The sequence below is a fragment of the Acipenser ruthenus genome, chromosome 3, assembly GCF_902713425.1.
Source record: "Acipenser ruthenus chromosome 3, fAciRut3.2 maternal haplotype, whole genome shotgun sequence".
NCBI classification, from domain to species: domain Eukaryota; kingdom Metazoa; phylum Chordata; class Actinopteri; order Acipenseriformes; family Acipenseridae; genus Acipenser; species Acipenser ruthenus.
The window spans coordinates 4839818-4865736 of NC_081191.1; the positions used below are offsets into that span (position 1 = coordinate 4839818).

At 36.5% G+C, this 25919-nt stretch overlaps 1 protein-coding gene across 1 annotated transcript in view; it reads right to left on the reverse strand.

The window, feature by feature from the left end:
• The window catches only part of LOC117435691 (potassium voltage-gated channel subfamily H member 8-like), a 95277-nt gene that overhangs the window by 29067 nt on the left and 40291 nt on the right, over positions 1–25919 (reverse strand). Inside the window, exons 6-11 of the mRNA XM_034059046.3 lie at positions 25716–25873; positions 21163–21370; positions 19319–19516; positions 15986–16185; positions 13697–13946; positions 11359–11573 (exon numbers count right to left, since the gene is read on the reverse strand). Of these exons, the coding sequence (XP_033914937.3) occupies positions 11359–11573; positions 13697–13946; positions 15986–16185; positions 19319–19516; positions 21163–21370; positions 25716–25873 (1229 nt within the window). The remainder of the gene's footprint in view (positions 1–11358; positions 11574–13696; positions 13947–15985; positions 16186–19318; positions 19517–21162; positions 21371–25715; positions 25874–25919) is intronic.

Consider the following 25919-nt stretch of genomic DNA (forward strand, 5'->3'; position numbering starts at 1 on the left):
TATATCATTCCATTTATTAGACACAGCTTATCCTACATAGGAGAAAGGTTCACAGTGTGTTTGCTCTTCCGTAAGATAGTGAGTGATTTATTTTGGTATTTTGTGGACTCCTCAGAAACACAGAAAACAAAGAACCCTGTTTATACTGTACAAAGTAGAACAAACAGCTAATTTCCAAAGTCTTTGCTTGAGTCCCCTATGCTTATGCTTGGAATTAAAAGGAATGAAAAGACAACGTTTATGTCTAGAATAGAAGAATGAGCATAAGTATATACAAAATGCTTAGTAATTACTGTACTATAGTATACTGTGCTTATTTTTCCTATAAGGTATATATTCGATTAAGTATTCAGCACAGCGATCCTACTCACTTGACCTTGGACATCATATAATAAAAAGTCACATGACCACAATATGGCAGCCAAATTAGGTCACAGGTCAAAGTGAAATATTTTGCCAAAGGAGTTTCCGTAACTTTGAAAATATGAAGTTGCGTTTCAAATGGTTCATGAAATTGAAGATTTGCAGATTTGCAAAGAAAAGAATACGCTCCCTTACAGGGATGCTTATTATACTGCATTTACTTGCTTATGATTTCTTTCTCTCTGCCAAGTTATTTCACTCTTTTGATGTTCTTTATCACGGTCTGTCCTGATGCTTGATAATCTTGCTCATTTTAACATTCCCGGGGCCAAAGATGAGGCAACCCTTGAAGGCAGTCCATAACTCCACTCTGCTGAGTTGTGCTTGCAGACTTTGTTGCAAAAAAATCGAGTTATCTTACAGTCCACTTGATTTCACAAGACCCACGTCTTTTTTAAGATCTAATTATATTCTTATACTCTGAGCACACAGATTGAGACAAAACAAGTGAATTATTCCCCTCATTACTGGATCCAACTGGCTTCTGAACTAGATGGATAAGGTGTTGTCTTATTATTTTCTATACTTGCTGAATGTAATTTATTTTGACAATTTGTAACCTCTTCTAGAATGTTGCTGGGATGAAACTGTTATTTTTGTTCAAGGAAAATTGAATTTAACTATCCTGTACCATTATATTTAAAAGAATACCCAAGTGGCTCAACAAGTAAAGGTACTACTGCATGAAGTTCAGGGTGAGTCATGCAGGTGGGAGCTTGCTGGTTCCAAACATGTTTGCAGCAATTTGGCAATCTTGGCCGGAACCTAGATCGGTGAAGGTTTAGGAGGGTAAATCGGCTGGAGATAGTTCACTTTATTGCATTTCTGCAACACAACCTACTGGGCAGGTGCTCGATGAAGGCAGCAGAGGCTTTCCGAGCGAGTCTAGTCTCGAGGGTTCGATACCTGGCAACATCCGTCTGTGATTTGAAGTCCTTTTAAGTGCAATTGGGTTGCAGCGGTAGCTGTTATGATTCCTGAACAACCAGGAGATGTTGGTTTGTAAATGTGCTTTTACCAGATCTTTTGAAAGGTGTAGTTTAAATAATTGTATAGCTAACATCATTAGAATAAATTGGAATTGTTTCCTGGTGTGATACATGCTTGGTCCTTTATCCATTCAGAAGCTGTTGATGTCTGTACTAAGCATGCCTCAATAAGAAAGGTCAGAGTAAAAGGCTGAAATCTGCCATGGATTACATCAGAGCTCATGGATGTATTTAATCAAAGCGATGCAGCTGGATTGAACTATAGAACTTCTACCAATGTTCACTACGGCCAAATCTACAAGCAATTAAGGAGCAAATGTAAAGCGTATGCAAGGAATGCAAAGGCCAGCTACCATCTTAATGCAAATCTTATATCTCCTTAAAAGTTGTGGAAAGGTATAAATTACCTATTCAACTAGAATAATGTAGTAAATATAAAACAAATTCAAACTGTAGATGCTGTAATAGTCTCTATACCTGTCACAAATGGCAATATTATTAATACTCATTTCACTAATCCTAATCTCTTCACTGACATACTTGAACCACACAACACCCACCAAACTGCACCTGGAGAATAGTCTTGTGTGTCTCATTTCCATTTTAAAAAGAGTAACAAATAATTGTTACAAATGAAAGAAAACAAAAGGGCATGGTTTAGAACCCAAATGGTTAAAAATGTCTGCATGCTCTGTTGCTAACTCTTCAGTAGAACTATTGAAATTGTAATTAAGAACAGGTGCTCTATCAGACTGTTGGAAGCAAGCACTTCTGACCTCACTACATACTGTAAACCAGAAAATACTGCTAAATGAAATAAATATTGACCTATTTCTGTTCTGCCTGTAATATCTAAGATATTTCAGACGTTTGTTCAAAATCAAGTCTTAGATTATTTACATTTTAATAATATACTGACAACTCATCAATCAGGTTTTAGACCCACTCATTCAATGATAACTACCCTTCTTAAACTTACTAATGACTTGGTGCTGGCAGCAGATAAGGGTGTCTGGTACAATTTTCATTGATCTAACCAAGGCATTTGACTTGGTAGTTCTTAGTTTATTATTGAATAGACTTTATGAAATTGTTTTTTTAACATGTGCAGTTAACTGGTTTATTGGTAGAGATGCACTGATTATTGGTAGCGATGCAATCAATACATTAATTATTGATCACCCGTCCTTAAAATTCCAGAGCTTCGATTAGATGACTCATTGCATCAGATTAGAGCCCGGTCTGAACTCTCCCATTGCCAGTTTGCATTAAAACCTTGATAATAGGGGCTCCCGAGTGTCGCATCCAGTAAAGGCGCTCTGCGTGGAGGTTCGAATCCAGGCTATGTCACAGCTAACCGTGACCGGGGGTTCCTAGGGGACGGCGCACAATTGTCCGAGCGCCGCCCGGGTAGGGAGGGATTAGGTTGGCAGGGCACCAGCGACCCCTGTGGCTGATAGGGTGCCTGCGGGTCTGCAGTGGAGCCATTCAGATCTGTGTTGTCCTCCGGCACTACAGGTCTGGTGGCTTTGCTGTGGATCCGCAGTGTGAAAAATGACGGATTGGCAGGAACACGTATCTGAGGACGCGTGTTTCAGCCTCCATTTCCCGAGTTGCCGAGGGGGTTGCAGTGGTATACCGGGATAAAAATAATAATTGGGCATTCCAAATTGGGGAGAAAACCGGGGTAAAAACCATTGGTGACGACTAAATTAAAACAAAACAAAAAAAAAACCTGATTACGTAGCTATGTGATTATATTAGTGGTAGTACGGTAGGTAGCAACGTTAGATTCAACTTTAAGCTTCACTGACCATGTAGATATGATCATAAATAAAATGAATTGTAAAGTTGGTGCTTGTAACAGTAGGGCAGGTAGTGGTTATTGCAAGCCTGCCTGCTGTTACGAACCTGAGAAAGGACTGCAGGGAGCTGATACAAGTTTGCAATTAACAGGTTAAAAAGAAATGTGTTCAGGTTAGTTGGTAATTGGTTAATTGGGTAACTGGGTAATTGTACCTTCTGGAAATTCCATGCGTTCAGTAGGAAAGGCGGTGAATTCAATTAATCAGGGATCAGGTGGGAGGATATAAAAAGTCTGCTCAGACAGTTTGGGGGGTCATTTTGTTGAAAGGAGTTGGGGACTGGGCATGGTGAGAAAATTAAAACTGAACATATTGTTAAGATTGTACTAAACAGTGTAGTGAAGATAAAACAAGTATAGTGAGGGAAATACCTCTACTTATTGTGTGGGGTGGTTTCCGTGTTTAAACCAAGCCACATTCATCTTTGTCTTTATAGTGTTTTTCACAGTTATTGTTTTCTGTGCTTTTCGTTGGTTAAAGAGAAAAAAAAATCATTCCTTTGTTGTTGTAAACCAAAAGTGGGGAAAAGAGAAACAAAGACAATCACCCAGGTGAGCTGGAACACTTCTAATAGTGTCCAGCCCGTATTCAATAACACTGTGCCAAACCAGCATGTCAGCCCAAACCCCCTGGTCTTCTGTGTCTTCTTGCTCTCCAGCCCCTCTGCTCCTGTCACAGTGTCTTATAGCAATCTCATTCCTGTTTAAGTTTAGCCACAAGACATAAGATTGTTCAGTAAGTCTTGCTGCCAGTATTGGAGTATGGAGATGTTGTTTAACAGTTTGCTACTGACTACTCTGCAAAAATGTAACACTCTTTTTAACAGACTTTGCACATTTATTACAGGTTAAATCCTGTAATTGTTTTTAACTTTATTCAGTGTATGGTGTATGATTTTAGCACATATTTATTGTACAAATTAATGAATTTAACAAGATGTCTCATCTCAAGGGTCTATCCTAGATTGAAAACAAAAAGAAAAATGTTGTGTACCAACTTCATGTCTCAATGTAAAGAAAACAGGTCTGTGAAAGAACTGAAATATCACAGATTTCATAAGTCTCAGTTGTGTGTTGTGTGACACAAACGTTAAAGTTACACAGCATTCCTCAACCACTCACCCACAATTGTACAATAACTATATATATTTTTTTAGAAACGAATAACCTTTTCTAAAATTGTTGAAAGAGCTTTCGTGAATTGCTGACTTGATTTAATTATTCAAAATTAATTAAACAAAACATTCCTTAAAACAGTATGGAATAGGGGATTTGTCCTTCAGATGCAAGTGTTAAACACAAACACTGCTTAATTGCCTAATTCGGTGTGTCCACAAATCTTTGCAGTGCTTGTAGTTTGTAATGATTTCAGTAAGTACTTTTATGCGGGAGGACGGTAAATGCATCCTGTAATGACTACATGATACTGTAAATGGCCTGATGAAATTAGACTTGTTTTATTTAGAACATAAGAACATAAGAGTATTTACAAATGAGAGGAGGCCATTCAGCCCATCTTGCTCGTTTGGTTGTTAGTAGCTTATTGATCCCAGAATCTCATTAAGCAGCTTCTTGAAGGATCCCAGGGTGTCAGCTTCAACAACATTACTGTGTAAAAAAGTGCCTTCTATTTTCTGTTCTGAATGCCCTTTTATCTAATCTCCATTTGTGACAACCGGTCCTTGTTTCTTTTTTCAGGTCGAAAAAGTCCCTTGGGTCGACATTGTCAATACTTTTTAGAATTTAAAAGGCTTGAATCAGATCGCCGCATAGTCTGCTTTGTTCAAAACTGAATAGATTCAATTATTTTAGCCTGTCTGCATACAACATGCCTTTTAAACCCAGGATAATTGTGGTTGCTCTTCTTTGCACTCTTTCTACAGCAGCAATATCCTTTTTGTAGCGAGGTGATCAGAACTGAACACAATATTCTAGATGAGGTCTTACTAATGCATTGTAAAGTTTTAACATTACTTCCCTTGATTTAAATTCAACGCTTCCCTACATTGTCTAGATGAAGACATTTCTGAGTCAACATAAACTCTAAAGATCTTTTTCATAGATTCCTTCTTCAATTTCAGTATCTCTCATATGGTATTTATAATGTATTGCCAGCATGCAGTACCTTACACTTTTCTATATTAAATGTAATTTGCCATGTGTCTGCCAAGTTCTGAATGCTGTCTAGGTCAGGTAAGTCTAGGTAATTTTCCATTTTGGATTGTATTACAGTTTCCATAAGTTTCCATATAATAGAAGTCAGGCTTATTGGTCTGTAGTTACCTGGTTCGGTTTAGTCTCCCTTTCTGTGGATCGGTATTACGCTTGCAATTCTCCAGTCTATCAGTACAACCCCTGTCTCAAGAGACTGTTGCATGATCTTGGTTAGCGGTTTGTAGATAACTTCTTTAATTTCCTTGAGTACTATTGGGAGGATCTCATCCGGCCCAGGGGATTTGTTTATTTTAAGAGCTCCTAGTCCCTTTACACTTCTGCGTCTGTTATGCTAAAGTTATTTAAAACTGGATAGGAACAGGTCGACATGTGGGGCATGTTGTCCGTATCCTCCTTTGTAAAAACTTGTGAAAAGTAATCATTTAATATATTTGCTATTTTTTTCTCTGTCTATGATTTTTCCATTTGTGTCTCTTAGACATTTTACTTCCTGAATGTTCTTTTGCTGTTATAATATTGGAAACTTTTTGGAATTGGTTTTAGCCCCCTACGCAATGCTCATTTCTATCTCTCTCTTGGCCTTTCTAACTTCCTTTTTGACTTGCGTTTGCAGTTCCAAGTACTCTTTCTGTGTGCTTTGTTCTTGGTCCCTTTTAAACACTCTGTAAAGTGCCTTTTTTTCTCTGAATATTTTTTTAATTGATCTATTAAACCATTTTGGCCATTTTGTTTTAGATTTTGATTTGTCTACTTTTGGGATGTAATTGTTTTGCACCTCTAGTACTACATTTTTTAATGGATGTTTTCTCTATTTTACTCCAACCTACTTCTGTTAGTCTCTGTTTCATTCCTTCATTGTTTGCCTTTTAAAAAAAATTGTAAACCTTACTTTTTGGGTTTTAAAAAGCACTTCAAATGAGACCATGTTGTGATCTGAGTTTGCCAATGGTTCTCTAACCTCTGTTTTAGTTATTCTATCTTTGTTATTTGAAAAGACTATATCAAGGCATGCCTCCCCTCTAGTCAGTCCATTGACAAATTGCATTAGGAAGCAGGTATTTGTAATTTCTACCATTTCAATTTTGTCTGTCGTGCTCCCCACCGGGTTTTCCCATTTTATATGAGGGAAGTTGAAATCACCCATTAGTATGGCTTCTCCTTTGCTACACGTGTTTCTAATGTCATTGTATAACAGATTATTTTGCTCTGTGTCTGAATTTTGCGGTGTATAGCATGCCCCTATTATTATGTCCTTTGAATTTGTGTCCATTATTGTGACCCATATTGATTCTGTGTTGTTTTTTTCTTCCAGTAATGTGCTCTCTCAGTCTTAAGATGATGATTAAAACAAAGCTCTAGGGACCTTATTATCATAGATAATGACCTGCGGCAACAACCCTTTTCTTCTTCCACATTCACACACGAAGATCTCAAATCCTCACATATTCAGAGCTGAGTGTGACCACATTAGCCTAATAACCTAATGTATCAAAACCACAGCCGCATTTAAATAGCATCTGCTTCACTAGCAAAGCATCTTGAGAGATATAACACTGAAGGAGGAACTTATTTCACTGCATTTTCCATTTAAAATGTAGTACTGCAGCATGACAGGAGCTTTGCAAAATCACTCTAAAGTAAACCTCACAAATAATTCAAATAGTTTATGGTCAACAAATAGTAATTTCATGTATAACTGCATTATAAAGTGATTATTTGTGGGAAGGGAGAGTTTTTTAAAAAAAAAAAAAAGCTTTTGTGCAACTCCTATGTGGGCAAACAAACGGAGCACAAGGGCCAAAATAAAATATTTAAAATAATATTGACCACAGACACGAATGTCAGGCTGGGCATTCATGTGTGTGGGAACCTTACATTCCCCCCACATTTTACTAAATGTACAATTTATGTAACGTAACATAGTGCAACGTAACATAATGTAGCATAACGTAATGTAGTGTAACGTAATGTGGAGTAACGTAATGTGGAGTAACGTAATGCAGCGTAACATAATGTATCATAATGTAATGTAGCATAATGTAATGTAGTGTAATGTAATGTGGAGTAACGTAACGCAGCGTAACATAATGTAGCATAACGTAATGTAGCATAACGTAATGTAGTGTAACGTAACGCAGCGTAACATAATGTAGCATAACGTAATGTAGTGTAACGTAATGTAGTGTAACGTAACGCAGCGTAACATAATGTAGCATAACGTAATGTAGTGTAACGTAATGTGGAGTAACGTAACGCAGCGTAACATAATGTAGCATAACGTAATGTAGCATAACGTAATGTAGTGTAACGTAACGCAGCGTAACATAATGTAGCATAACGTAATGTAGTGTAACGTAATGTAGTGTAACGTAACGCAGCGTAACATAATGTAGCATAACGTAATGTAGCATAACGTAATGTAGTGTAACGTAACGCAGCGTAACATAATGTAGCATAACGTAATGTAGTGTAACGTAATGTAGTGTAACGTAACGCAGCGTAACATAATGTAGCATAACGTAATGTAGCATAACGTAATGTAGTGTAACGTAACGCAGCGTAACATAATGTAGCATAACATAATGTAGTGTAATGTAATGTGGAGTAACGTAATGTAGTGTAACGTAACGTGGAGTAACGTAACGCAGCGTAACATAATGTAGCATAACATAATGTGGTGTAATGTAATGTGGAGTAACGTAACGCAGCGTAACATAATGTAGCATAACGTAATGTAGCATAACGTAATGTAGTGTAACGTAATGTGGAGTAACGTAATGCAGCGTAACATAATGTAGCATAATGTAATGTAGTGTAACGTAATGTAGTGTAATGTAATGTGGAGTAACGTAACGCAGCGTAACATAATGTAGCATAATGTAATGTAGCATAATGTAATGTAGTGTAATGTAATGTGGAGTAATGTAATGTGATATGGAGTAACGTAACGCAGTGTAACATAATGTAGCATAATGTAATGTAATGTAACGTAATGTAGTGTAACGTAATGTGGAGTAACGTAACGCAGCGTAACATAATGTAGCATAATGTAATGTAGCATAACGTAATGTAGTGTAATGTAATGTGGAGTAATGTAATGTGATATGGAGTAACGTAACGCAGTGTAACATAATGTAGCATAACGTCATGTAATGTAACATAGTGTAGCGTAACGTAGCGAAATGTAATGTAGCATAACGTAACGTAGTGTAACATAACGTAGCATAACATAATGTAACGTAAGGTAATGTAGCGAAACGTAATGTAGCGTAATGTAATGTAGTGTAACATAACATAGTGTAATGTAACGTAGCATAACGTAACGTAGTGTAACATAACGTAACGTAGCGAAACGTAATGTAGTGTAACAAAAAGTAGTGTAACGTAGCATAACGTAACGTAGCGTTACATAATGTAGTGTAACGTAATGTAGCATAACGTAATGTAGCGTAACGTAATGTAGCATAACGTAATGTAGTGTAACGTAATGTAGCGTAACGTAATGTAGCGTAACGTAATGTAGCGTAACGTAGCATAACATAACATAGCGTAACGCAACGTAACGTAACATATCACAACGTAACGTATTGTAACGTAGCGTAGCATAACATAGCACAGTGTAATCTAGTGTAGCGTAATGTAATGTAGCCTATGTAGTGTAACGTAATTTAATGTAGTGTAATGTAGCGTAGCGTAACATAAGACAGACCCCTTAAGAGTTACAACAAAGGAGCCACGTTACATACATTTACGACTACAGTATGATCTGTTTTTTTACGATCAGATGAACCTCAGACTATAAACTAAAGACATTATAATCCTGACAACCTCTCCCAAGTAGCGGCAGCACCCCCCACCCGTCTCTTTTGTTATCTCCAGACAAACCTGAGAAGTGGCAATTTTAACCAGCCAACAAATATGAAGCATTCATAATCTGTGTAACTGCAGATGGTGCAGTTTTAGTTAAGATTCAATTTTTGTGAGGAATCCCATTAGCAACACCTTTAAGACAACACAATGTACAGCTATGGTCAAAAGTTTGGTCACGCTTTATTTTAAGGGCCGTTTTTTAAGTTTATTAACTGTTAGCTAACATTATTAATTTTTAGCTAAAGGTTAGGGTTAGGCTTAGGGTTAATAAAAACCTGATTTAATTTGCTAAACATTACTACAGTAACAATTTGAACCGATTTCAAGCATATGGTCGACTGGGTATTGATCATCCATAGGGCTCTGGTGTTTGATTGGTGTTTGCAGTTTTAGCTGGCCTATTATATATTATTTACTAACAGTTAACAGAAAATAAATAATGTACATAAACATGTTTATTATCTGTTTGTTAACAGTTAAAAAGCGAATCATAAGCTCCTGAGTGGCACATCCGGTAAAGGCGCTCCGCGTTGAGTGCAGGATGCGCTCTATAGCCTGGACGTCGCCGGTTCGAGTCCAGGCTATTCCACAGCCGACCGTGGACGGGAGCTCCCAGGGGGTGGCGCACAATTGGCCAAGCGTCGCCCGGGTGGGGGGGGGGTGGAGAATTTAGGTCAGCACAGGGGTGGTAGCGTTGAGCTGAGCCTAAAAATAATTGGCCATTCCAAATTGGGAGAAAATAATAAAAATAATTGGCAACGACTAACTTTAAAAAAAATATATATAAAAAAAAAGTGAATCATATTATTGCCCTGTTGTCCCCCACTGTCGTTACTAATGTTGTGTATGCAAGAGCAAGAACACACTCAAAAAATGCCAGCGAATAGAAAACTAAAAATATGATGGGGGAGAAGAATTATTTATACCCCGCAAGTTGGTGAGTGATAAGCTGAAATGATGCAAATCAAATCTATAATTCTGGAATACTGCTGAATGGTCATCTCAACGAAAATCAAATGATTGGGGGAATTGTCAGGGCGCATACTGCAAGAAGAATCTTGAGCTTTTGCTAAAGTAATGCTTGAGTATTGATTTTATTTCTCTCTAATTCCCTTATTTCCCTGACACTGTAGTACTTGACTACACCAAAGCAATGGGTAGCTTTCCTCTGTGAATGTGAATAACCACTTTTGAAGACAGCACTGAATTCTCACATGTAGCCTTAAAGTACAATTGTGTTATGCTAGATGCTCACCCTAAACAGCATGACACTGTATATGCATGACAACAGTTGAATATGCTAAAAAAAAAAAAAAAAAAAAGTAGGTATTTCCCCTTTTGATGATAAAATACTGATGTCCTAGATGTACTTAAATTGTGTGAAATACTCATGGAAATAGAGAAATGTTCTGGGGATATTGATGGTCGAATAAACGACGAGCCCCCTCATTAGTGAATTAAAGAACACAGCACAACATTGTCTAGTCACTCTGCAATGTGTCTAGTGATTCTGAGATTCAGTAAAAATAAATAAATAAATAAAAAGTGATTCACTCTGTAAGTAATTCCACACTAGATCTATCAACACTTATTATAGGAGGCTGTGTGGTCCAGTGGTTAAAGAAAGGGGCTTGTAACCAGGAGATCCCCGGTTCAAATCCCACCTCAGCCACTGACTCACTGTGTGATCCTAAGCAAGTCACTTAACCTCCTTGTGCTCCATCTTTCGGGTGAGATGTAATTGTAAGTGACTCTGCAGCTGATGCATAGTTCACACACCCTGTCTCTGTAAGTCACCTTGGATAAAGGTGTCTGCTAAATAAATATAATAATGTATAATGTATATAAACTCAAAAACAAATCTGCACTTTCCCAACTTGTGAAATACTTTGCTACACAAATGATTTTTAGATAACTGATGTAGTTTATGCTGTAAGCTGTTGGGAATGATTCTACCTCAAATAAATAGGATCCCTATGAGCAAAACCTCATGGAAACCTTTGCTTTTAATGTTAAAAAAAGAAGGCAGGCACTCACATCAGTCTCATGTCCTTCTCGTAGGTTGTAGGTGAGGTCCTGCTGAATGTCCTCCACAAACTTGTGTGCATACTCAGGGTACAGGTCCAGCACCTCATAAAGTCCTTTCAGGTTAATACACTGCAGGTCGCAGTAAGTCAATGCTTTGACGTCGGCATTGGTTTTTATCACTCGGTCATTAATCGAAAGGTTGGCTCCAATTAGGTCTCCTTTTCCTTTGAAATGTTTTAAAGACATCTTATCAGTGTTTTATACTTTGCAATACAATAAAAATCAGTGAGCCAGAAGTTTGTCAGGAAATTACATGCAATACTTCAACTTCATTCCTCTTCCATTTACTAAAGTCAATTTGCAGCAATTCAGTGACTTTGGAGTCAAAAGCTGTAGGTGATTCCACACAAATATATACTAATGCTTCAAGCCACAGAATGGAAAGGGACGTGTATGACTGGAATTTATTTAATGCACCTCTGTGTAGCAGCTGTTTATTTATTTATTTATTTATTTATTTATTTTATAAACTTTGTATAACTTGGGCTGATTTGATCTGTATAAAATATGATTTTTCTCTTAATTAGCTTTTTTAAAAACTGATGTTTATAATTTTCACCTTTATATCAAATATGTATATCTGTATATAAAAAAGGGGCAGATATTCACGTGTATGAATAAAAAGTCATCAGAAAATCTGTCTAAAAAGATCAACAAAACCAAAAACCACACAGAAACACAGAACGATTGCAAACAACATAAAAAAACACAGACAAGTGAAAAAGCATTATCAAAGTGACATTCGAAGCTACTTCATGAAAACTCTTTTTTTAAACAGTCTAGAAGAGCATCCTGTTGGTTGTATTCATAAATAAAACAGCACTTTGAAAATACATTCTTTTAATATGCTGCTATTAAACATAATGAATAAACACAATCTTAAATGGAACAAAACGGCTGTGATTCTTAATATTGAATTCAAAAGTTAATTTACACACAGGTATCCAATACTGTAGGAAGTTAGGTGGGAGAGCTACAGTGTAGTTCAATTATGAGAAGGGGTGCAGTATTACAAATGATGTAGTACAGCCCCATGACAGGAAAATTATATTTCAAAATGGCTATTCAATAATAAACTATAGAAAAGTCCCCAATGACACTTCACTTTTCCTTAGAAACTCACAGCGGATTTATATCAGCAGTTTAAGCAATGGTACAATTTCAATAATCCTTCATCATGACGTGTCAGCAGAATTTGTATAAAAACATCAAAAGATGTCTAATCTTTTCAAGACATCGACATTAATATATATATATTAATATATACGGCAGCAGTGTGGAGTAGTGGTTAGGGCTCTGGACTCTTGACCGGAGGGTTGTGGGTTCAATCCCCAGTGGGGGACACTGCTGTTGTACCCTTGAGCAAGGTACTTTACCTAGATTGCTCCAGTAAAAACCCAACTGTAAAAATGGGCAATTGTATGTAAAATAATGTGATATCTGTATAATGTGAAATAATGTATAATGTGATATCTTGTAACAATTGTAAGTCGCCCTGGATAAGGGCGTCTGCTAAGAAATAAATATTATAATAATAATATGTTGCTAAGATGTTACTTTTAATGGGTTGGATCAAATGCATCATGACATTTATGTTTAAGGTTTAAGGGATAATAGCTTTTCTGTGGTGTGTTATTAGGTAATAATGAAACTCCTGAGTCAATTATCTGAACAAGGGATTTCCATTTTTACTGAGTAACATGCCACAGCAATGCCATTATCATGATTCAACTTCAACTTTTGAAATGTTACTTATTTCTTTACCTTTGTCTGAAATAATAATTGAGCCCACTGAAAGAGTAAATAATGGTTTCAGAATAAGCATAATTAATTAGTGTCACCTCTCAATGGTTTCAGAATAAGCATCATTATTAGTGTCACCTGTCAATGGTTTCAGAATTGGTGTCATTAATGAGTGTCACCACTCAATGTTTTCAGAATAGGAGTCATTAATTAGAGTCACCTCTCAGCAGTGCTATATTTGTTGTTCCATTATTGAGGTGTTTCAAATGTAAGGGTGTGTTTGGAGATTGAAAAGTAAATGTTTGTTTTCTGAATACAAAAAAAACAAAACAAAAACGTTGCTTTATGACACGTTATTTGCCAGGTATATGGCACTTTTAATTCAAACCTCATCCCCACCCTACCCACACTTTCTGATTTTTATAGTTTTACCTCAGGATTTACAGAATGATTACAGTTTATAAAGCTATGGACTGGATCTAAAAAAAAAACTAACTGGACAATGCAAGAGAACATTTCCACAAGATATTCAGGGCTCACCTACCAAGAATTGCCAGGACCATGTCATCTTTGAGCACCTCCATGGAACCCGAGCAGACAAAGAAGACAGCCTGCAGAGCATCTCCCTGCCGCAGGAGGTACTCCCCAGGAGCACAGAAAGAGGTTTTGATGTGCAAAGACAAGGACCGGAGGCAGCCGCGGCTGGCGGACTCAAACAGGGACAGCTGCAGAATCTCCTTATTCAAGTGCATAGTAATGTCTGAGTGCAATTCATCTGGGAAATCCTTTAAAAGCTTTAGGGGAAGAAGAAGAAGAAGAAGAAGAAGAAGAAGAAGAAGAAGGAGAAGAAGAATACATTGGAATTGTTTTACATTATTCAAAAGATAAGTGGATTAGTGCTCCAGATAAGATTTTGGGTCATTGTGTAATTTACTCTCCAATTCAGACACTGTGTGAGTAAAATGTATTTTGGGTGAGTAAAATGCAGCACTTTCAATAAATGCTGTAGGTACTTTAATTCTAACTTATGCAGTATGCATTAATTACAACCTTACATTTTAACTGTACTTTTGCATTCAACTGCTATACAAAAACGTGATCTTACAACAAAAACAAAAACAACAACTATTCCTATTTAATTTATTGACCACTGCAGATGGAATATACAAACACAAGGCCTGCATGCACATACTATATATTTATAAAGACATGTGACAGGCTAGCTTCAGGCCAGAGAGAAATACACGGACACAGGCAGTAATGATGAAACTGAGTCGCGGCAGCACTCAGTATTTTAATAAACAAACAAAAGGTTATAACCAGAAAAACAGGACACGGCACTTGAGGCCAAAATAAAGAGACAAACAAAACGGACTAACATTTAAACAAACAGTGGATGAACAGACAAACAAACACGGTGAGTTTAAACACTTATTATTATTATTATTCTTTTTGCTTATTTTACCTCCTCGCCACACCCATTCTCCACTCACGAACACACAACCCAGAGTAAGTAAAACGTGCATCTATATAATTATTCACTTGAATCCCAGCACGTGAACTAATTATGTGCAACCTCATGCTCACATATTAAAGTACTTTAAATGCACGTGAAGTGAAGTGCAATCCCAGTGTCTAAATACAATTAACATTTTAAATAACTCGTGCTGCACACACCCATTTATATCCCGTGCAGCCATATCTATACACCAACATTAACACACCACACGCAACATACAACACAGAAATGCACACAGGGGCGGGGCACATTGCCACAAGACACTATAATATTGTATTCCTTATTGATCACCTTGCAATAGCAGTATAAAGCATCCCGATTCTCACCAAACACAGAATATTGTATTTATTATATAGATTTACCTTCTAAAAATGTGGTTGACAGATTGGTAGAATAGGTTAAGGGGGACTAAGACAGCACAGAGAAATCCAGAATCCAGTTGCTTATTCACCAGTCACAAACATGCATTGCAAGTCAATGGATTCAACCCAGACTTATTGGCCAAGTGTTTCTTGCAATTCCCAAGCAGGCTACACTTACAGTGGCTGTCCCGGCATTCTCTAGCTACTGCATTCAGTATATTCCCAATTAACCATTGAGATGCCGAGAACCAACGACGTACAAGAAGCTTTATAACATACAAACTCAAGCTGTGCAGCAAAATTGCTATACATAATCATTATGCATTAAATTTAAATAGCATATGTAGTTAATATTTTTTCAATGCGTAAAACACCCATTACACAGCTTATCTGGAGCGCTGCCAAGTAAATAACAATAAACAGTTTGACTTCAAACAATCTGTGATTTTTAGTTTATGATAACTGACTATGATAAAAAAAAAATATTGAGACACACAATTCTTACAAAGGGATAATATTATTTAAAATACTAAAGTTGTAAGATTTTTAAACAGATGGATAAACCATAAATTGATACTTACAACAAATATTAAATATGAAATGGATAATGGCTGATTATTCATAATAAAAAAAGAGATATATTATATTATATATATTGTCGTGACGGGTGCAGGCGGACTGGCTTTGTCTGTGGCTGTATTGCATTCCGGAACTGTTAACTTGCAGGACTTCATTGCTTGCACCATGCGGCAGGGTGCTGGGACTTGACGCTGCATCAGGCAGTCTACTTTTCTTTTTAAATAAAATGACTGCTATCATACAGTAATGCTAGCAGTATCTGAAACATACCTGCCCTTGCTTAAAGGGTTCACTAACGTAGGGTTACAGGATATAGTGGTAGATTATTTTTTTTTCTTTTTAATGCCAAATGAAGGAAAGTGTTTGGCGATACCTCATTAGCATCTATTCCATTATTGACAGACCAGGTTGTTTGGAAATATTCCAGCATTCTTTGTTTCAGCTGCTGTGGCAGGTGATGGACCCGAATGAAGTCTTTCAGATCCTTTGTTCTGGTGTGATAGAGGGACCATCTGGAGTACATGCGCTGTATGATAGCAGTCACATTGCCAAACACCAGTGCGTGCATCAATGCTGGGGACAGGGGAAGAATAAAAAGAGTAAATCACCAAACCCAAGCTCGTTTCTTACGTTTACATATATTCACAGCATGCACAAAATGGCTTTATCTGTGTTGTATTCAGGCCGTCCCCACTATAATGAACATTATCCAATGAACGTTGAAGTATTATATACCTCAACTTTATTTTTAACCAAAAGAAACACAGTTGGAAAAGATTTAATATTGACATATCTTCCTTTTTACACTGAGAAACTCCAGTTATTTTAATGGTAAATGAGTGGTGTGTGGCTTTTTTGTTCAACATACTGTCCATAAAACACTTTTGCTGTTGGTAATGTAGCTCTGTCAATGTTAATGTTTATTACTTTGAAAACAGATAAAATAGTTTCTTTCTGCAAAAAGTCAATTTATTATAAGAATATCTGAGAAAATCTATTTCACTAACAGTACCCATGACAAGATACTTCATATAGCCGGTAAACTTTATTTTATCACATATATCAACTATCAGAACCGGTTTGCTCCAGCCTCTGCCCTGTTACATATGCCAGTAATATTCTGTATCATGCTTTACTGCTTCCATGACAGTAATATTCTGACAGCTGGCAAAAGTTTTATTTTTTCATCACTAAAACATGCTTCGCAGACAGGTGTGTTCCCAAGGTGTTCACAATGAAGATCCCAGACAGAATAACCTGTGTTTAATTTGATGCTGAAAGACCTGACACATGCTGTTGTCTTTGTACTGTACATGTTCTCTTTTTCCAGCTGCGTTGTTTTTTAATAAAGGGTCATTGTTTCTTTGTTCTTGCAAACCATTTGTTGACAACCATGTTTAGTTTTTTTTTTGCATTTGTCAACAAACACTAGATTTATGAAAGCGCACAATATATGTATTATGGTACTGAAACCTGCAGTTGTTAAATGAAAAACACAAAATGTTGTTTATATTATTCAGGGTGTGACAATGAAACTGGTCTAGGTCAAGCATCACAAAATAGTTCTCACATAATTTAATATCACATAATATCTGTTTCATATGAATAACAATTCTGCTGCAATACTTTTTATTTTCAAGGAATTAGATTTAACCCTCTAAATACAGAATAACATAAGGATTTATAAAACTATACCTACATTGAATAATGTACTCTTTTTACATTAAACAATGGGTATTATGCCAAGAAAGTAGGCTACAAACCTTTAATTTATCAGCATATAATTGGTCTTGGAGTATATAAAAAATTGGGAAATGAACCCTATTTTACACATGCTTGTTTCATTACTTCTTTGTATATGGACCTTAGTTTACCAGTCCCCCAACTTGCAGGAGGAGATAGCACTGTATACATTTCATCTTGTTTGTGTTATTGCTTTTTAAAGAAGTGTAGTCTTTCAATAGGGACTTATACACAAAATGCGGTATAATACATAACAAAACAACTATTTTAAATATGTAGAAACAATTAGTTTTTTACTCTTCTGCACCTACACTTAACTTCCTGCATGGTATAAGAGTTACGAATGAGCTCTGTGAATTGGGGCTTTGAGGAAAGCAACTATCTCAATAGCAGAATGCTAAACTCCATTAAATATATCCAGTATGTTTTGAAGCCAATGCACACTGTTTTCCTGTAAATCAAGATGGATAGATCCACCAACACTGTCCCAAAAGAAACAGGTTTTAGAATAACAAACCCCTCAGCTCACTTCACAGTAGGTAAAGATTCTAGCTTGCTTTGGCATGAGGTATCTAAATGATTTTCTATGCTACTATTCTCACTATAACAGAGAGTCTTTCTTTTCCCAGAACAGCTAATTGTCACAGCGTTCAGTTATCAAGCAGTAATTACTGCTGCCTTGAATTCTAATGATTAAATATACTTAAACACTGGGTCTGCTGGGAAACTCTTATGCAGTATCTTACAAAACTAATACAGTATATGGTGTACTTGTAAAAGGTAGTATGTTTAAAATGTCTCCACATTAGAAAGAGGTACACATTCCTATCTTTGAATACATGTGCATGTTACTACTCCCTTGATAAGTCACTTTGGACACAGTAATCGGGAGGTGGTACGAACCAGGAAGGATGCATAGGGAATCCAGTGCAGAGCTTTTCCCTAAAAAACGTTCATTAAAACCTGAGGGACAGCCCAGACCGAAACCAAAGTACTTTGTTTAATCTCTTACAATTTTGTTCTCAGGAATTCAGCCTGTTCAACACCACCACTGATTTTGAACCCTCTAATCGCTGCAACTAGGAGGCCATCCAATGCTTGTCGATAGGACGCTATTCCCTGCGGTCTGAGCTGCTATTCTCATCCGGCTGGTGGCCTGTCTCTGTTTGGGGTACTGATTGGGGAACAGTAGGGCTCTGGAACATCTTTCATTCATGGCAGTGGAATTGCAAAGTTTAAGTTTTTTTTTTTAAAATAAAACAAAGCAGATTCCACGATGGTGGGGGGGGGGGGGGGGGGGGACATTTCAATTCTATAATGTCAGAAAAACCAAGCAAAGATTAAAGCATGTAAGCCCAGTTCAATACTAGATGATATGTACTTAAATACTGTAGGTTACACTAAGATTATTTTAGCCTTATTAGGAGGATGACTGCATCACACTTCTATGTGATGGTGTGTTAGAAGAAAGATTGCACTACAAATAACACCAACACCTGTACATTTTATCCATAACATTCCTAGAATTACAATTCCTCACACAGTGTCTGTGTGCTAAGCTTATTTCCCCTTGTATAAGCTATTACATATTTAGGGTTCATCCAAAGTACACAAGGGATTAGATTTAGATAAGATTGCTGTAGGTATATTTAGGATGGAGTGAATTTGAAAAAAAAAAGTTTTATTCAGAATGTTATTTAATCTATTGAAAGTCACAATAGAATTGGAAACCATTACAGTCCTATTGAGGGGTTTACAATGGACTCAATTTAACCTACTTTTAATTTGCAGTAGGCGTTTAATTCTAAGAATGAACATATTCAAAGTATTGTTATGTATTGCACACTGTGAAAGTAAATAAGAAGAGCTTTCATTATTTCTCCATTTGAGGACGTACATGGTGTCTCATGCTGGTATACATGCTTTTACTTTGCAATATTCTAGAAAAAAAACATTGACATACCCCCTATCAGCATAGTACAGATTGAGAAGATCTTCTCTGCATCGGTGTTGGCTGAGACGTTTCCAAAGCCAACACTGGTAAGGCTGCTCAGTGTAAAGTAGAGGGAAGCAATATAGGCACTTCGAATTGAGGGGCCGCCAATACTGTTATTATTATGGTATGGAGATTCCAAACGCTTCCCCAGTTCATGAAGCCAACCTTTGACAAATTAAAAGATGTATGTTAAAATACATTGGCAGCTGCTTTGTTCTGGTCTTGCTTTTTAATTAGCCTTGTTTGCTGATGAGTTTTGTGGGTGAAATTTCATCATCTGTCTTAAAGTATCTATGCCACACATTTAAAAATAAAAAACGGTTGCTTATTGATTCACTTTAAATAACTAAAATATTAACAAATAGTTTTTTTGTCTTCACATTTTACAGAAAGTAACGTGAAAGATAATGTTGGATATTTGATTTCAGACCTTGGGATTGGAACATTTTTTAAACAGTGGTGTTATTTAAATCCACTGCTGTTTATAACATTTGAATATAACTACATGTCTCTACGATGATAAAGAGAATCCTATAAGTTTATTTTGCTTGAATGTAAAACCAGTCTCTACAAGTCATGGAACCAGCCTCTAAAACTCCTTGTCATCTTGAACCAGTATCAAACTGGAATTGCCAACAATTCCACCTGCAGTCTAAAACCAAGTCTGCAACTGGATTCTACACAGAGGTCAAAGACCGCCTGTACTGTAAGTATCACATTTCTGTATAATTTACATTTATAAAATAACTTAATTCATCTAGATCTCAACAGAGCACTGATAATACATTATAGTAAGTATCAACTTATCGGAAAGATTAATAAACACAGAACAATTGGGACGTGTTACCGATTCTTGACCTCTTGTTAACTAAATCCCTTGCTATCCCTGGATAGATCGTTATCCTTTTACCAAGATGTGTTAGGCATTTAATCAGTAAGCCTTCTGACAAGTGATGTGGTATCCCAAAATGTTATCTAAATTCAGGGATTGCACAAAAAAAAAATCAATAAAACACCTGTAATAAGTAGTGACACTTTTGTGTAAATAGGCTGTCCCAAGACTGCTTGATTAATTCATCAGCAATTCCCTGTTGCAAGTCAAGCTACAGTTATACAACGTTGGGAAAGACTCATTTAAGCACTTTGGGGTGGCAGGTGCTTCTGTATGTAAGACTGCATAAATGGTTACACAGGTACAGTTGCAAAATGGACAACTATGGGCTGTGCTGAATAAATAGACTTTGCCACGATATCTATCCCCAACTTCACTGAAGGAATCGTATTCCACCAGAGCAATTTAACCACCTTGCAGACTCCACATCAAATCAGTGTCACTCTGGTTTCCATCATGCCCCTGTGCCCAATGAGAGTTCAGTGCCAGGTATTCCTGTCTCGTTCGTTCAGCACCTTTAAGTGATGCAGTGATACAGCAGTTGAGTTAAGTCACTTACACAGATTTTGAATGTTTCTCAGAAATAATAGCTCACCATCAGCCTAAGTGTACATGCTAACGCGCTGTACTGTAGCTCCAGCTGCGGAGAGTTTGAAATACAGTACTGAAGGAAAGACACAGCATTCAACATTAAAAAAAAACCTCTTAATGTCGTTCAAATCCCGTCTCACTCACTGACTCACTGTGTGACCTTGAGTAAGTCACTTAACCTCCTTGTGCTCCGTCTTTCAGGTGAGACGTTGTAAGTGACGTTGTAAGTGATGCATAGTTCACACACCCTAGCCTCTGTAAGTCATCTTGGATATAGGCATCTGCTAAATAAACAAATAATAATAATAATAATAATTAAAAAGCTTACCTATATCCCAAGAGAAAGAATCATTAGCCTCTATCTCCATCCTGCCAATGACATACCAGATGCATGCCATCCAGTGAGCGAGCAAGGCGAACATGCTCATGAGCAGGGTGAGGACCACTGTGCTGTGCTGGGAGTATCGATCCAGCTTCTGCAGCAGACGCAAGAGCCGTAACAGACGGATGGTTTTCAGAAGGTGAACGAGTGATACCTGCGTAGAAACAAACCATTCAAAGTCATGGTAAAGGATTACGGGTGATAATTGGAGAGGCTGAAGCTATAATAAGTCTTGTGTTCAGAACTTGTAAAAGTGCACTAAAAGACATGTTAAAAATTGAAATTGATTTTTAAAAGTGTAAAATTCCAATCTCTCTTCCAAAGAGTAAATTGGTAGACCGCCTCGGGAGATCTTGTTCTTTTTTTTTAACTCCAAAATGGCTTGGAAAAAACAAGCTTACTAAAATGGCTTGGAAAAAGCAAGTTTAGTACTAACTGATTTTTGTTCTTCTTTACTTCTTTTGTTCTTAGGGTTATGAAGTTATTAAACTTTCAAATATTTTACACTTTGAATAATAAATATACAGCACTACAAAATACCTGATGATATGTATTGAGAGTTCATTTGTGTATTCAATGTTACAGAGTTTTTTTTAATCAGATCTCACTTTGGAATCTAGCTGCTGTTTAATAAAATCCTGTGACAAAATGACTGGGAGTAACGCACTGTTCCAAATGATGCTGTGTTGATGCAAGGCTTGATCTAAGGAAAGAAACTCTTTGAATTCAGCTGTGAAGTTTTGTTTTAAACAGACAATAACCTTGGTTTATACACAGAAAACCCCATTCATTTTTACGTAGAGCTGTGTTTATATCACTCATGAGGATGATTGTGGAAGAACTACAGTACAATACTACATTTTATACTGAATATTTTACACCAAAGTAAGAGAACTGCAGATTCACAGTTGGGTCTCTTTAGGAATGTTGTATACTTATAGGATGCTCCATGAACATTCATTCAGTTCTATGTATCAATGTATTACAAACATGAGGATGATGGAACAATCAAAAAGCCACTACTGCACCTACTGAAGGGCACATACAGCATGATTCATGTCATGAAAATCCTGCTTCGAGTATACATATGCTTTTATTCATTTTTTTTGTCTAAATATTACTGGTCATAATATTTATTACCATCTGTAAGGAAAAAAAAAAATTGAAAAGGTAAAAATGAGATGTCTGTTAATATCCAATGAAAATCAGGACTGATTGTAATTAAGAACAAGGATGAGATAATTTAGCAACAGCAGAAGAAGATACCACCTTATACCTATATATACTAGTACTGTATCACACACCTTATACCTATATATACTAGTACTGTATCACCCACCTTATACCTATATATACTAGTACTGTATCACCCACCTTATACCTATATATACTAGTACTGTATCACCCACCTTATACCTATATATACTAGTACTGTATCACCCACCTTATACCTATATATACTAGTACTGTATCACCCACCTTATACCTATATATACTAGTACTGTATCACCCACCTTATACCTATATATACTAGTACTGTATCACCCACCTTATACCTATATATACTAGTACTGTATCACCCACCTTATACCTATATATACTAGTACTGTATCACCCACCTTATACCTATATATACTAGTACTGTATCACCCACCTTATACCTATATATACTAGTACTGTATCACTGAAAAGGCTGCACTGTTAACATGAAGGGTTTCCAAAAGTTAGCTGATTATAAAAAGGGGGTACTTTTATTATGCAGTCGCAATAATATCATTCTGTAAGCCTAAGAAACAATGAACATTAAAAAAGCAAACATCTTTTCAAATAGCAGTGATCATTCAAGACATACAGTATAAATAGCAGTCGTAACATTCTGCAGCTAACAAGTAAAAAAAAAAAAAGAAAACATCCCATAAAAGTGATGAAAAATGAAAAAAAAAAGTTATTTAAAATTCAATAACAAAAATGAGTTATTAACATAGAAACAGAATCATCACGCTTGTCTCGTGTACTTATTTCTGGTGTGTAGCACTAACATACAGCAGCACAGTAGAAACCAAAATAAACCATTCACCCTGGTACCTGCATAGAGGAAGATTTAATTGAGCTAACATGAAAACAAGCAGAGATTCCTCCATACACAACAAGGCTGAGGAAATTGAAACAGACATTCAGAAGCTTATAAGATGAAAAGCAATCAGTGACTTCTATTGAGTGAACCATATTATCAGATGTACAGCCATGACAACCTTCTAGACTTCAACCTGTACAAGAAAGAGCTTATTTCTGAAGACAAAATAAATAACTGGAATATTACTTATTGCAACATGCAGGATTTAAGCTAATATATGATACGGTCAAGCTTAAGACATAACTTCTAACTTGCCATGTCAAATCAAACCCTGAAATGATTACTTCTCTTACTTACATTTTTGTTTTGTTTAAGGAAACGGTCCTCCTGATCAGTAATTTAAAATGGACATTTAGTGTATTTTATCAAGTGAATGTTACCAAGAGAACACACTAACTAGTGTCTGTAATAAATTAACTAAAGTAAGATATACAAAATAATAAACACAAAAAATGGTACATACTGTACTGTATGGTCTTAGCAAATCACACATTTATTATTCTGAATAATCTGTATTCAAAGAACAGTAATACACTTGAATAAGACGAATTTAAGTTTTTACTCAATACTAAGTGTTGTTCGGTTTAAATCATTATGAAACAGTTTAGTTACATTCCTGTACCTTCCAGCACTGCAACAAATGACAGTGTTCTATTCTGTCCCTATTAGTGAAACATCAGATCCTCCCAAGGTAGATTACCGCGCAAGTGTGTTAACAGCAAGGGACTTCAGGAAGGACCTATAATTGGGAAATGTTGAACAGCTTCAGGGTAGTTTCAGGAGGCTAAGTTGATTTTAGCCTCTTGCTAGAAAATGCAGCATCCTAAAAAAGACCCCCATATATTCCAAAGTGTACCAATGATGAACCATATGAGACAAATCTGCTTAGTTCATTCAGCAAAGCGGTGGTTCAAGCAGGGAACTCACTTTTAAACTAGAATTAAATCATAGTCATCAAGCATATTAGGCGCCTCCATTACCAGACGTTCGTCAGTCAAATGGTTAGTATCTCATTTGTCATTCCATTAACACGGCCAATGATCAGCTAGAAAGCGCTTTATATATTACCTCAATCCATTTGTCTCTGTTTTGCGTCAGATTTTGTCTCCTCCTCCCCAGCCCTCACCTGTTTTTTAGCTTCATCTAAAGGGGAGGGCAGCTATCCTGCCCCCCTACAGTCAGCCTCGCCACTATCAGCAAACTAAATTATGGCAGCGGTACCTTGAAGGGTTAGGCCAAAGATATGAAAATATGTATAACATAGTATTTGTTGTCTAAGCTTTAATAAATATTGTTCTTTCTATCAGGTTTTCCTGATTGAAGTTTCGGTTCAGCATGCAAGCGCTCTTGCTGTTCTTAGTTCACTGTGATAGCCTCATCTTGGGTGAAATTATATTTGATTTCAATAATCCTGTGTTTGGCTGCATCTCTTAAACTTTGCAATAAAAGTGTGCAATCTCAGTGCTTAACTTCAGCCTCTGCTATTCCTGCCACTAGCCAGCCTTGACCATGAGCTACCCTATCACAATGTTATAATCTTTAAGCACTGTCTCAGAAGAACTTGACTATCTCACACATCCAGATTCTACATTCAATGACAAATGCTGTCCACAGCTGGTAGATCAGAATGCTTTTAAACATGCACTCAAATTCACTAATACTTTTTTTGCATTGTGCAAAGAACTTATTTGAATGTGAAATACCCTGAGAAACTGAATATCCCGCAACCAAAAGTGCCCTAGAAACCAAGTAATAACTGAGCTAAGGGGGCATCTTTATGAGTGAAATAAACACAACACTCCAGGCACGTTAATGGAGGATTTTGTTTCTGTAACAAGTACAATATTTAGAAAGGAAATTATTTTTAAACTGCTGAATTTTGGGGGTTACTTTCCTTAAATCAATCTTGGCATCTGCATAGCAAGGCAACATGATCTGGAACAGTGCTTTTCAACTAGTCTTTCTGTTAAAAGACTTGAATGAATGCAAGGTCATATCCATACAATATATTCACTCTGTTGAATATGAAATAGTTATGCAACACTAGATCTTTCAACACTTGTTATATAAATATGCCTTAGAATTAATAAATTATACTACAAATGAACAGAAAAGATCAGAATACACACAACCTACAGTAGGTGCTTTCGTGACTTGGCTCCCAGGATGATTATGCATAATGAATAGCCTCCATCATGACTATTTAAATAATGTAATGCTGTGGGAAAGTTGACTTTTTTAATGGAGTTGTTTGTAATCAAATATAGAGATTTAGCACACAAAGAATATTCCTCCCTCCGGGTTTTAATGGTAATATGCAGCAAATACTTGTGAAGACGTATTAAAAAGATGTGACGATACTCACCACTGATACATTAAAAGCATACAGGAGATCAAAGGGCAGGGCAGCAATCAGATCGATGATTAACCATGTTGTTACGTAGTGGATACAAATTAATCTTGCTTCAAATATAACCTGCCCAGACTTGCTGACATACGTCGTTCGGAAATTAAAAATAATATCTATTGAACAGAAAGATAAATAGAATTAACTACAAGTGCCACTTGT